This window comes from Anopheles coustani, chromosome 2, assembly GCF_943734705.1.
Source record: "Anopheles coustani chromosome 2, idAnoCousDA_361_x.2, whole genome shotgun sequence".
NCBI lineage: Eukaryota > Metazoa > Arthropoda > Insecta > Diptera > Culicidae > Anopheles > Anopheles coustani.
Window position 1 is genome coordinate 66,822,590 of NC_071289.1, and position 14,314 is coordinate 66,836,903.

At 43.8% G+C, this 14,314-nt stretch overlaps 1 protein-coding gene across 1 annotated transcript in view; it reads left to right on the forward strand.

Annotated features, from left to right (window-relative positions):
• The window catches only part of LOC131264870 (uncharacterized), a 97,945-nt gene that overhangs the window by 20,164 nt on the left and 63,467 nt on the right, over positions 1 to 14,314 (forward strand). Inside the window, exon 2 of the mRNA XM_058267137.1 lies at positions 12,463 to 12,579. Within this exon, the coding sequence (XP_058123120.1) occupies positions 12,463 to 12,579 (117 nt within the window). The remainder of the gene's footprint in view (positions 1 to 12,462; positions 12,580 to 14,314) is intronic.

Genomic DNA, 14,314 nt, shown 5'->3' on the forward strand with positions numbered 1-14,314 from the left:
AAGCCATTGCAGGCGGGAACGGTGAGAAGCAGGAAGCGGCAGGCCGGAAGTTGGGCAAAGGGTTCATTGCTTGCAAGTGAAGCAGTTTCCCGGATGGTCGGCGGCAGTACGTTCCTGCCTCGGATATGAACTGCTTGGTTTCGTTGCAAAGAAATATTTTAAATTGTTTAATTGTACCTTCCGTATCCGTGCACGATATATGCCTCGGATGCCGTGGTGTGCCATTCGTATGCGGTGGGTGTATGTGGCAGTTAATGATACGTCCTTGCACATAGTCACACACGACTACCGGACGGTGAGCGTGGGCGGAAATTGAAAATGCAGAAAACAATTAACCCGAGAACATTATCGTTCTGCGGAGCGGAATATTTTTATTCGATTCGAATAAGTTATTGAGCGTGATTTTCAATGAAAATCTTTTACTGAGAAAGGGTTGCATTTACCTATTCAAATAACCCGATAAAATGGGAAACAGGAATGTTCTGATTTTGTTGTGTAATGATCTGAATCGTATTACTCATCATGTATTTTGTAAATATGTAAAAACTATTTTAATCCTCCTCTGATTGTGTGTTTTTCTCAAATGATGTTTAAAACGGGCTGTTTTGATTTCCAAACAGGTTTTTTTCTTAAATATGATTCTACAAAACAAAGAAAGTGCTCACGAAACAAAGAATAAGTTCCTCAAATCCCTCAAGTGGATTTTCTCAAAGATAGTCTGGCATCAGGATGTTGCTTCAAACCATCCAACTTCGTTGACTAGCTCTGGCCGATTCGTTAAAGCTTTGCATCCTGCATCCGCGCTGGGTTTGTGTCTGCCGTAGAAAGTTGATTTCCAGATCTCCCGATGGCACCGAAGAGACCACTCAATTCGTCCGATCGGTTCCACTAAGCAATCGGTTCGAAAATTGCGTTTCTCGTTTGCATTTCGTGTATACCTGTCCTACGTTCCGTTCGGTGAGAGTTTTCTCTTTATTTTTTCGAAGATGCACTGATTGGTTCCTGCTGACGAAGTTGCATCTCGTTGCGTTGCTTGCAGTGAATTTGATTGTGTTTATCTTGTGCCGCAATCAACATTTCGTTTCTGGAGCTGATTTGCAATAAAAAGGATAACGATAGCAACTGATGCCAGTAGCGTTTCTTTTTTTTGCCGAAGGTTAGGTTTGAAGTGGCACCACCTTCTTCTTTGATATGCCAGTTAGATAAAGCAATGTGTTGCAGGACGCATAATGTTTGCCATGTATATTTTTTATCATGCACATTTTGCGACGGAAAACTTCAATGTTGCTCCTTCCCACCTCAACAATATTTAAAATGAGTATCGTTTTAAAAGAAGGGTAGCGTACTAAAAAATTATGTATTTGAATCAATGGCAATCTTAAGGTTCCTGATGATTTACGTTTATTTGTGATTTAATTGTGAGCTTAATAACTGTTTTAAGCATGGTCCTGTTACAAGAGGCTTTTTTTCACCGAACGCTAACATTAGACTTGCATTTAAAATATTATCTTTGCCACAAAACTTAATGGTTGCCGAAATCTAATGGCGTCCTGTTTTCTGCTCTTTTCTTCCAGGTAAGACGATTACATAAATATCAAGTCCCGCCTGCTTCAAGGTTAGTCAAAGTCAGCCGTCGGTGGGGTAATAGATTGTGTTTGGAGCGTTAATTTTTCTCCCCCAGACCAATCGGAGCAGGTTTATGACTGCGCTCGGTTGATTTGCGCCGTGTGATGAGAGCCGACGCCAGGGAAATATGACTACTGACTGATTAAATTATGGCAACCGTGCTTGTGGCTTGATTTATGGTTTATGAATGGTGCCGGGGAAAAAGTTTTGACCTTTCTTCGCAAACGTAAATTATTTACCAGCCAACCTTCAGCGTGAAACATGACGCTATTGGTTGTTTCTCGCTCTGTTGCTGCGGAAAGGGAATTTTATGGGTGTAGGTAAAATCAAAGAACTTTTTTCAAAGAGCTCTGCTATTTCTCGCAGGTTTGTCAGGTTAGCAGTTTGATAATGTGCGTCAAGTATTGAGCCATCATGGGCGAATCCATAAGTTACTGTGGCAAAGCGCTTCCAGGGGCGCTTCCAAAAAGTTGAATCCATCTTATTTTAAACTTCTAACCGATTTAATTGTCAAGCTGTATAATAATCTGTTCATTCTAGCATTTTAGCATCATTTCCCTTAGACAATACCTAATGAAAATGTTTAGTGTTTGCAACAATCTAAAACGTTAACCGTCGCAATCAGGCAAATGCCACAGAGGCGAAAGTTGCAAGATCAAACGCACTAAACACCAGCTGGAGGCGCTTAACTTGCTTAGCTTTTATGTGGTTTGCTTGTTGGTTCGGTCTGATCAGCTTGTCTTGTGCTGCATGCAAGAATGCAAAGCAGGATGTTAAGATAATTACAGGTCGAGATTTATTCCATTAAGATGGAACAGATTTCTACTTCCTCCTTCATTTGGTCTTTCATCGGACGAAGTCGATGCAGGTATTTTACTGTTCATTTGCCGAAGGCACTAACGAAAGGAAGTTTTTTCTTGTTGCTAGTGAATATATAGTACACCATCTTCGATGTGTTGGTTATTTTCTTTGACGCTGCATGGACCCGAGGGGAGTACTTCTTGTATGATTCTTGCGTCCAAGAAGGATGCCTCGATACTCGTTAGATAAATGTTTTCCTGTTGCAGACGATGCAGGAGATTCGAATAATTGAAATACTTGTGATTCAAGTTTATCTTACTGTGAAGCGTAGCCAGGGACTCGAGACTGAATAACTCGTTCATCGGTTTACACTTACATCGTTCGATGTGTGATCTGCGTACGCTTAACTGTCGATAAAGCTATTTTTGCCGCACCTGGTGAGCCAACGGAGAAAGCAATTTCATCAGTGCGTTGCTGAAGGTACGATATTTCCGGCATGAAAATATGTAAGCTTCCAGCAAGTGGCATGCCTGAGCACTGCTATGTCTCGCACATGGTTGAGCTTATAATTTCCGATCCATCACGAATGCTTGTGCACGATACGAGACCGGGCAGTCATCACCTGAATTCAAACATCACAGCAAGCCGAACCAATAGCTCAGCAGAAAATGATAAAATTCCTTGCCATGGCAGAGAACTGTGCGGCACACCATTGGCCTACGCTAGGCTGACCACGGCTCATACATTTTTCATACACACCAACGTGTTTTATTTCTTTTCATTTCACCTTCGCCCGAGGGCTGACCAGCTCCAGTGCGGCTCGGGGGAATGTGGACACCGTTCTGGAAGGATCTCGAGATCTTTCGCTCCGATGGCCTTAAGTGATGTTGGCCCGAAACATCCTTGAACACCATCGGATAGATGAAATCGCACTAATCCAGGGATAAGGCATAGGTATAAGGCCTTACAAAAAGAACACGAAACAGATAAAACCTCCTCACCTTCGCCCAGCTGCGCACAGGTTGCGGTTCGTGTGACAACGAAGCCGAGCAACGAAATGGACGAGTGCTATGTGGCGTCTGATTTTCCGATTTCTTGCCTGATGAAGAGTTCACTGCGGCACGCACGGGTGCTGGGGCACGCTCGACTTCACCGCCAGGATGATAGAGCGCCACAATTGGACGACACTGGGAATGACAGGTTGTGGCATCTCGGTGAACCCGGGAGAAGCAGCAATAGCTCGAATCAGCGATGCTCTCAACCGTGCCGGGTGCCTGCCCACCCCATTGGGCGCATTGGTTTACGACTTTCGGGGACTTTATTTCGACATTCCGTCCCCGAACCGTAGCAGGAACATCGAGCTTTTATGATATGTTTTACTTTTTTACACGCAGCGGATTGAGATTCGGGGAGCAGCGATGCGGATCCCGGAAATGCACGTATATTGGGCGAATTGTATTTCGGTTATCTGGGGACCAGAAATAATAAGTCATTCGAACAACCGGTTTGATTTCAGCTCGGCGAGCCGGAAACCACGTGAAAGACTTTCCTGCCGAGATGCCACGTACGGCTGTAAAAGTTAAGACGTAGTTACAGCACGGTCCTCCGCCAGGGCAGCGCTTGCCGGTTGGTTGGACCGAGGATGAGCAAGTTCTAGTTCTTCTGACCAGATGGTGCCCGGCACGAGTTCGCGCTAGATGTACCGGTAGCATAGGACGTGCCTGATTAACGAACGGTTTGTTCTCTGCCGAAATCAAACCGAGGCGCCAGTTGTGCTTGGTCCGCATCGGTGTTTTTCGATGATATGATGAAACTAGTCTGACAAGAAGTTCGGTTTTTTGGAAAAGGTTATTATTCCGTTTCTGTGGCGCATTGACGTTGTCTTCTTCAACGGTTCGAACAGCTAAAACGTTTTTCTTGCGTACTTGATTCCGAAATTAATATATGGATGTTTTGCAGATGAGCATACATATTTCACCTAAAATAACTCAATTGTACCTATTCCTCACCAAGAATGATTCCGAAAGTCTTTCATTGGATGTTATTTCATTCTTGGTTTTACACTCTTATTATTTAACCCTAGATTGTTCTTTGTCATTGAGAGTTAATGTCCAGTTAAACAGAGATTGTTCTTGTACGTCATTTTGTCAATCTTAAAATCATTTTTAATTTTTCGTCATACATTTTTTGTTACAAAAAACGTTGGGCTACTCTCAGCATCCGTATTACCACTAGTAATGGCACTTTCAAACGATAACGAAAAATGATACTAAACACCATTCTGCCACAACGAAAGCCTCATCGAGGCTATAGCTATCTGCTAATATCGTTGCCGGCTTACCAATAGCTGTTCATGAAACGAAATATGTTCATGCTTGCACGAGAACTTATGAAACCGTGATCACGTCCGCAGAACACATGCCCGCTTTGTTCCACAACCGTGGCACCGCGTTGCCAAGGAACGAAGCTGCTGCGACACGCCGCCACGTTTGATTGCACCGCAGCTGCTTATGATTGCACCGTATTATTGTAACTTCGTTGCCAGCAAACACTCACCCACTTCCTTATAATCACGGGCAGGTTCGTAAAGGACTGGCTGGACAAAATTGTAGTATCATCGCGATCCTCTTGTTGGCCGTCCTCTGCGACGACTACGCCTTAGAGCCGGGAAAGCCTTGCCGAATGATGTAACGACCCGAACAGCTGTCGCAGCGTTTGAATACTTTGCCTCCACCACGAGATAATCGATCCTGGAAGGAAGGGATGCTGCAAGTGCTCACACGAGCGGATTCGGGGAAAACCTCACGCTGGCGGGTTTTGTGCTAGCGTGGGACAAAATAAATAATACAAACTGTGGGAGAGTGGAAATGGTGAATTCCTGAAAGACGTGTTCCACCCGGGTTGCACAAAGTTGTGCCAACTTTCAGACCGCCTGACTGTGGCAGGCGCTGTCGCGTTGTCCTGTCGGATATTGCTTACACAAAGGCTGCTTCTAAATATTGAATCCTAGAGAGGTTGCTGGCCAACAGTTGGACGTTCTCTGCACAGTGATTCCCGACATGAAACACGACGCCGAAGCTATACGCGGCATGCTGGCCGTTTGTTTTCATAGCCCCGCGCTGGTGTATGGTTTGAAGTTTGATAAAGTGGCCTCAAACAAGCTGTGGGAAGGTGGATATTCTTCCGAATGCATGATAAACGGTCCCGACAGCGAGGATGCATTGGGGATTCTACCGGAGTGGAACTACGTATCGTTCAATAGGCTTATGAATTCAAACGGCACTTACTTAAATTTTTGTCTGACCAAACTTACAAGCAATTCAGAGAAGTTAAAACATTGCGAACCCATTGGCAATAGTTTCACTGAGCAAGGGGATGCTAATAATGAGGGCAAGAAAACATGTCGAACAATCTTTCTGGAACACGGAAACTTTACTGACGTACATAGATACTTGTTAAACTGCTTGAAAAAGTCGGTGTTCGTTTTTTTTTCTACTAGCGTCTAAATCAGCGTATCGATTCTTATCGTTATCGTGCATTGTTTCACCACTTTCAGTAGGCGCTGCACAGTGATTCTGCCGAAAGTCGCTCAATTACGAATAAAGCAACACGGACAACATCCAGGCGGGTAGCTTAGCTCTGAACGGTCCCGGGAAGGCACTTGACACATCGTTTCGTTTCGTGGCAAATCGATGATAAGGCGGTGTGCGCCAGCAAGCGGAACATTAAACGCCGAGAAGCGAAGCGCACTTCCTGTAAGCAAACTGGGGGAGTCCTTGCGCAACGAGCGATGCTTTCCCTGGCCCTCCTTATTCATGAGCTTCGTACCTCTTTGATCTACGGTAATTCCCCCGTGTGCATTTGTGTGTGCGAGCGCATGCACAGTTTGTGTCGAGCGTTGGAAGGCTCCACTTTCCGCTTCTCCTTTTTTATTATTTCATTCATCGCTCGCCGCCTCCAGACGAGCCAACAAAAAAGAAAATGGAAAGGCAAGAGTTCGAGTTCAAGCGGAAGTGAAGTAAACACTTCCGACGAATGGCTTGAAAGCGAAGCGCCCAGAGGCGGAACAACGTGCTTGAGGGTCGGCAGTTCAAATGTTAACTGTGCATAAGTGTGCGGATGTGGAAAAGAAAAATGGAGTTGTGTTTTTTTCTTCGCTCCTTTGGAGAAAGCTGCTGACATTTCGTATGCGCTCGTTGGCACGGCCCGGGAAAGGTTACGGCCAACGAAGGTGGCGCGGAAGGTTCGAAGGGATTTGTGGGCAAATTAGAAAACATTTTCGGGGAATTCTATGAATAACAAACACCGAGAAGATTGTTTCGGTTCAATCGCGTAGCGTGACGTAGCGATGGAGTGTGGCTTTTTAAACGCGAAATGGAAACAAACCGGCTTGAAATGTTTTGCCGTGACGCTTGGTACATTTTTTAACATATTATCTATTTTGAGCTACACTTTTGTTTCAAAAATAAGCGCCTATTGTGAGAGAAAGTCTTTGAACTTATTGTATATATGTTTTTCATTTAGTGTATGCATGGAAAACGTTCAACTGGGTTAGAGTACATAAATAAATTTATTCATTTCTTCAGATTGAATCATATTATATCTTTTAGCACTTCAACAAACTAATCCAACTTATTAAAATCATCAGCATTTTATCCGAACTCATATCGCCATCAAATGGATGCCGTTGTATTGCTGACTCTAATTTAAATTAGGATAAAACAATTACGATTTAAGAGGGATTCGGATGAGAAACGCTTAACGCACTCATCACCCATTAAAATTAATGAAACCATTTCAAATGGAGATAAATAGTAGCTACTTAATGAATTCGGATTGGTTTTTAGCTCATAAGTTAGCATAACCGTAAGCATGCAAAATGGCTTTGGCTTTGGCTTTTACATACTTTAAACGATGGAAACAATTCAGTTTACCATGTAAACAATAATATTCGTCGTAAATACAAAAACATAACTTTGATCAGTGCACCACAGTTATCTTTGGTTTCGTGGTGTACAAGCTTTTGATTTATAACTTCTTGTTTGCTTATCTTTTCCCCTTAAATTTTATAACCCACAACCCAGCCCAATGTCTTCATTCGTGAGGATGTCCCCGAACTTTGCGTTCGGTTTAAGCGGGTGAGGAACATGTTCAATTAGGGATTTTATCATATCCTTGTTGTGATCAGATGATAAGCTTGTTTATGATTTTTGTTCACCGTTTGTGAACCAGCATCTTTCCTTTGCCGAGGGTACAACGTAATCATCATCAATCTGCCACACGATGGAGACCCCCGCCGTGCCCAGGAAGTCGATTGAAAGTCAGCGAACAGTAAACCATCTTGAAGCGTGGATGTTTCGGTATGATTCCTCTTTCGCTTTTATCCTCATTCACTTTTGTGCCGGGTCGGTGAGGTGAAACGTTTGCTTTAGAACGCAATTTTCCATCTAAACCATCCAACGTACCTCCACCCGCACTCGGCAACCCGTCATCCGCGGGAAGTAGCCCGAATACCGGAAGTTCTGATCTCTTATCTTTCGGATGTGTTTTTTTTTGCGTCCTACTTTCTTTTTCCAAACCATGAAACCGTTCCGAGGGCTTAATATTTAATGCAATTTTCGGTGCTTAACATTTATTTATTCATAATGATCATCCGGCCAAGTGAGGCGTGGGTGAGGCCAGGTCGTGAGAGATAGTCATGATTTTTCACGCACCACCATTTCGAGGCTACGCTTCGTCTCGGAAACACTCGCTTTGGTGACGTGTGCGCTCAATTTTTTCACAGAAAAGCTTCAAAAAGAGTGCTTTTTATTTCTAACCATCTCAACATTCCGATAAGTTTCCTTCACTCCTTTGTTGGGAGTCGAAAATAATGCTGAATGCATCTTAAGTCATCCATGAAATTTTTATTTTTTCAGAGCATAAAGACTTGTGGTAAGATTTTTGAAAAGGCTAACGATAAAATCATGGTATGTGGAAGGGTAATGCTGCACGGAAAGCGGTAATGATAAAAAACGCACACTCCCGAAAGATGAAAAGGGACTTTACATTTTGTTGTAAGCAAATGTTAATGGAACGGGTGGTTTAATTTGGAGGGCGGATCTGCAAAAAACATGAAAATAAAAGCAGCCGCCTCGCGGTACGCTATGAAGAACGTGACACAATTAGGGCCTCCTTAAACTGTTAGTCCTTTACCCTTGTAGGCTGAAAGTTCAAGATTGGGTTTTGCCTGTTTTCCATCTGCCCATTTTTACTCCATTGAAATGCATACTTTCCTGGAAAATGACTTATTTTCGCTCGCTTTTGCCCACCGTTGCAAACAAAACAAGCTCGAAGATGAAAAACCCGAAAGCATTCAAATAAACGGCCCTCCACACTAATAGGATTCCTCGCAGCATGCGCGCGTTTTCCTTCGTTAACACTAAACGGCATATCCGGTGGCATGCAGGGAAGTGGCGGGCTCATGACTCGTACGTACGTGTCCTTCCGTGTTCGGGACTGGGAAACCCGTATGAACACCCGGTAAGCTTCTGCCCTTCATTCTCTCAGCCAGGCTCGTGGCTCGTGTCATGAGTTCTGGACAAAAAGTCACAGACTCGCTGCGCTATGGTGATGATTTATGTGGTACGGGTTTGCACAAGTCCGTCTCGTATTGCAAGAGCCGAGGTTTGAAGTACACCGTCGGAAACTCTTTACGTGGTTGTATGAGGAAAAAAGACAACCTGACGTCGTACCGGCTGGGAAGTGGAACAGTGTCTCTATTTTACTTCAACTCTGTTCGTTTTTGTGTACTCTCCCTCACTCACTATCTCTCTGTTATGTCCTTTACACTTTTGTTTTTATTCTGCACAAGATTTACAAAGAAAATGTCATCATTCTATAAATGCCCAGCAAACACACTTATTCTTTACTTGACTCTATTTTCAACGGTCGCGTAAACCTCTTCATCAGCCATCTTACTTAAGGGATGCCGACGAGGGTGGGTGTGCCGGATGTGAAAGCACTCCGAATGCTCCTGACTCTCCCACCGGCAATGACGACTGCTGTGGCGAAGGAAAAAGTAGAATTTTCCATTGGGTGTACGTTGAAGGAACTCCGGAGCCCTACCGCTTCCTGTGAGCCTAGAGATTTCCAACACCGGCGAAAAAATAACGGGCAGCCGAGGGTGGGACATTGAAGAAACTGCCAATTTCACCCTCCCCACCCAATCCCGACCGTCGGTCAAACACGGCAGGACGGATAAAACAGTTCGCCTCCGATGCGCAAAGGGAGATGTTATGAATTATGGATGAATTATGCTTCGGCTGAAGGATGAAACAAAAAGGGAATCCTTGAAATATGGCGGTGACGATCCTGCCGAAGCCGTTCCGTTTGGTACCGTATCGAGTGTTGGCCTTTCCGAGTAAAGCTGAGGGTGTGCCAGTGTGTATGTGTGTGTTTGAATAACATCTTAAAGAATACAGCAAAGAAAAAACAAACCCCATAGGGACGCACAGGAAAGAAAAGTTAAGAAAAAGAATACACAATCTTAATCGTGCTCAGGGAGCTAGAACTCAAAATGACTAGCCGAGATAAGTCACACGCACGGCAAAACGTTCATCGAGGTGAAAATGTTTCACTTTCCCCATGGTAGTTTATTTGTGTTATTCCACCGAACTTGATTTAGATAAATGGCCAGCGAAGCCAATTCAAGCTCGCTACCAAACAATGGGAAGGCCATCATCAAGATCTTCTGGAAACAAACTTTTGCATTTGTAGGCTTATGCCCAACTTTGATCAGTATTTGCGGCTGCATTATCAAGTGATGTTAAACTTCAGAAAACTTTATAAAAGTTTTTTTTTCGATTTGGGGAAAATGTCGCTTTCTATACTTTTCGCTGCTTTGCTTAGTTCAACTGTATTCGTATAAATCATATGATACATCTATGGACAGTTTGTGTCAGATAAGAATTATATGTTATGCTCTTCTCGCAATATGATTGAAGGTTTTGTGCATCACATAATCACTCTATAATGGCACTGCAAGGTGTTTCAATGTTGAATCAATTTGTTCGTGACATCCTATGGTGGAAAAAATCGGAATCTTTCCTTTTTCCATTCCTCTCTTGCGGCAAAAAAGAAAACAAAATAGAAGAAAGAAATAGGGTCGTCGATTTGTCAATGCTCCGATATTAGACGTTCCGTAGGAAGCATTAATCTTTTCAGTTGGTCTTCCACTACCGAGCCGGTTCCGGTTTGCTCTGGCAGGATGACAAATGTTTCCTTTTCCTACCCTGGGAGAGGTTGGGAGAGCGGCAGCCAAAGGTGTTTATTGCCAAAATAGGTCACGATTGTGTGGGTTTGGCAGAAACGACACTGTCTCGGGGGGAGTATCTGGAAGATGGTGTTGGTGGACGGACAAAATAGGGATAAACGATAAGAAACGAATAAAAGTCAATCTTGCTATACTTCGGTGGATATGAATAATTGTACAAAAAAGCAAGAACCAGAGTTGAAACAAAAAGAATGTGAAGACAATTTAATGTTAGATCACACGAAAAGAACTTTTACGCTGTAATATGTTTTCATGTACTTACCCATGCACATTAAAAATCATATGTTCCACTGTTTTTTGCATCCGACATCGCCGCATACGGTACTAATGAGCTAGAAAAACGAAAATGTGTGAAAGTATTTCCTTTTCCTTTCCTGAACGAGACCACAAGCTCAGTCGCAACTCAAGTTAACCTGCCTAGTGTCGTCCTACCGTCGACCGTATCAGCATCATAATCGTACATCAGGCCTTCCATTATGCTTCCGCTTTTCCGCCGACACAATGCAGCGGATGCCGACACCGAAAGTCGCAAGGTTCGCCGAAATATGCTTTCGCCGCCATTCGTTTTGCGGCGAACGAAAGACACCTAATTGCATATCAACAAGTTTTTGATTAAATTTTATAACTCAACCGACGCCGAGGCAGGGAGTAGTAATATGAAACTAATGGCGTTTCCCGGCCTCCATTGGCCTGAAGTTCGCTCGGTTCCTTCCGGGCACTCCCAGTGCATCCGGGGAAAATGCATCCCGTAAGGATAACGATGACAAGGGCTTTGCCTCATTGTTTCCGGTTTTCTCTTTCTTGGTGAATGATGAAAAAAAGATGGTTTTTGCGGTTGAACATTGTTTGGGTGGCGTCTGAAGAGGATCGTGGGTGTCGTTTTGGAAAAGTTGTCTTCGGCACTTCTTTTGTTTATACCATCTGGGGGTGGGGATTCAGGAATCAGAAATTTTGTAACCAGGAGGTAATAACTGCAAGCGATTATAATAGCGAAATGTGTCTCTCATGTTTTAAGAGTTTTTTTTGGGTTATTGTACTTGTTAGTTTATCGATAATTTCTTGTGGATTTATTTTTAATCAACAAGTTGATCTTTAAGGATGTCAGTAAGACACATAAAATATTTATGTAGAATAAAATGTTGTGGCTCTGACGGAATACCGTTAAAATTGGCAGTTCAAAATGGACCTAGCGCCATAATTTATGCAATTTGCACTTCTGGTCATAAATTGAACTTGTACTAAAACGTACAAAAGAAGTTTTCATAACTGAGTTCGTTTGTTTTTCATAGACGCTAATAAATGCAGGTCCCTCCATTTTGTAGGCTAGTGTCGTTTTGGATAACTTTTATCCATCCACAAGTAATCACTACGTCAACGCTTGACTTAAAAAAAACGGAAGCTTTGGCCAGTCCTTCACTGTCTGTACCAACTGGACTTATTTTTCTTTCTCAAATCATCCTTATCATATTTTGTTCACATCACATTTTAAAAAATCATACGTTTTCGAGTAAGCATGATAAGTATTACAAACGAATAGCTTTTTATCATTGAATTCAGCCACGGTTGGGTTCTTTAAAGTAGTTTTGTGTTTAATGAAAGATTTAGAAAACGAAAAAAACTAACGATACCCGCAATTTTCTCAACACCTTCCTTCAAGCCCCCTTTACCATTTCTTTTCCACCATCGCTCATACGTTTTCATCCGTTCATTTATGTTTCCAGGACGTTGTGGCCACGGGAGTCCTTGTGAGCAATTGTGCTACGAGCTGCACGATGGCATGTACGAGTGCGACTGCTCGGAGGGATTCGAGTTGAACAAAAATGGCTATAGTTGCCAAGGTAAGTCGCCTCTTTTGGTTCTGTTTTAACTACCAGCACATCTCCCCTCACGGCACACTGCACCCCCTTCTCTTTGCAATCCCTCTGTCAAGACCCAAACACACGGACTTAAGGGTGGGTTAGGGCACACGGACACAATGGCTGACAAATTAGCAACAGTTCTTGGCGCTGGGATTCAAGACGGTGATTTAGCGTTCGGGCCAGAGTATGGGGAAAGATATTGCCACTTAACACGGGGACCCGAGAGGTCCAGATCCATTGCCGAAATAGTGCCCAAACTACCTACGGGGTAATCCGTGCCTTACTGCCACACTCGAACGCCAAGGGAACGTGTCGGTTTTCATCTCCGCTGGTCCCGGGGAGTCCAAATCGCTCGTAATCCAGCCAGTCGGCAGATAAAGCGCAGCGCCTCTCGGATTAAATCAAGACGAATGGTAAACATTTCGAATCAGGTCCAAATCAGAGCTTCCCCTCCTTTTTGACGTATGGTATGGCGCTCTATATGGCACTCGGTGGATCCTGCAAAAAAAAAGGGTTTTAAGTTCGCGCCATCTAAAGATCGACCACTCGCTTCTCGTGCCCCGCTCCGATGCCGATAGGCAAGCGGGATATAGCGCGGGAATTAGGGTAACGATTTGCCGCAATCGCACGGACTTGCGAAAAGAATGTCTACCATTTGGCTCGCGCGGCACCTTGCCGGTCCGAACTGGCCATTGGAGCTTCGGTCCGAATCGGTCTCCATTTGTCATCGGGGGTGAGGGGTGGGAAGCAGGAAATCCTCCGAACCGGAACCGTATGTAAATCACGCTAAGCTAAGCATGTTGCTCTGAAGGCGGGTGAAAAACTCGGTGTTCGGAAATTCTACCACGACGAGACTTGATTCGCGCTTTCCGGCACCGGAGGTTGCGTGTGTGTGTGTGTGTGTGTCTGTGTGTGCGGGGATCGTTGCCAACCAACCAACTGCTGATAGTAACCGCGGTGGTGTGCTAACGATATCACGTTTAAGCTTTCGCGGGCACAAAGGTGGGAAAATTTCCACCGCAACGTAGCGCACGCGACCGGGGAGAGGAATGGCCCAACAGATAACACTCACACAACGGGAAAGCTGTTGAATGCCATAAATCTTTCTCGGTGCCCGGTTCTGGTGAAAAGTTTTGCGTTTCGTCGAGCGTTCCGTTGCGGTTGCAGCAGATCCTTTTTTCTTTCCTTTCCACGGCCGGAATCCCAGGTGGCGGAATAGAACCAAAATCATCCGCACAGGAAGCCGCTTTCGGTGGATAGGAAAAGTGGTGGAAATGGCAGCCAGATAGCTGGCTGTAAATACCGGAAATGCATCGGTGAGACAAAGAAAAACTAAATCATGTAGAATGAATGAATTTCTTTCTGCATCGTGGTGTGATGTAAAATATTAAATTCAATTTAAATTCAGCCAACTGACAAACAAGTTCCAGATGGGGAAGAAATTTCTATCTGCCAACCTACAAGTTGTCAGCAGGAAGGATATGTTTTACACTAATAACGGCTTCGGGTAGATAATCCTTAAATTAATGCAATAAGGTAGTTAACTTAGTCATGCAAAAGAAAACTACACATGTAAAATTTTGTTTGTTCACTACATACTTTTGATGCTCATGCATTAAGATCATTATTATTTGTGCACAACAATAACAATCTCGTTAGCCAACACGTTTGCTGGTTAAAGTAAAATTCAACATTGATGTGTTTTTGCTTATGT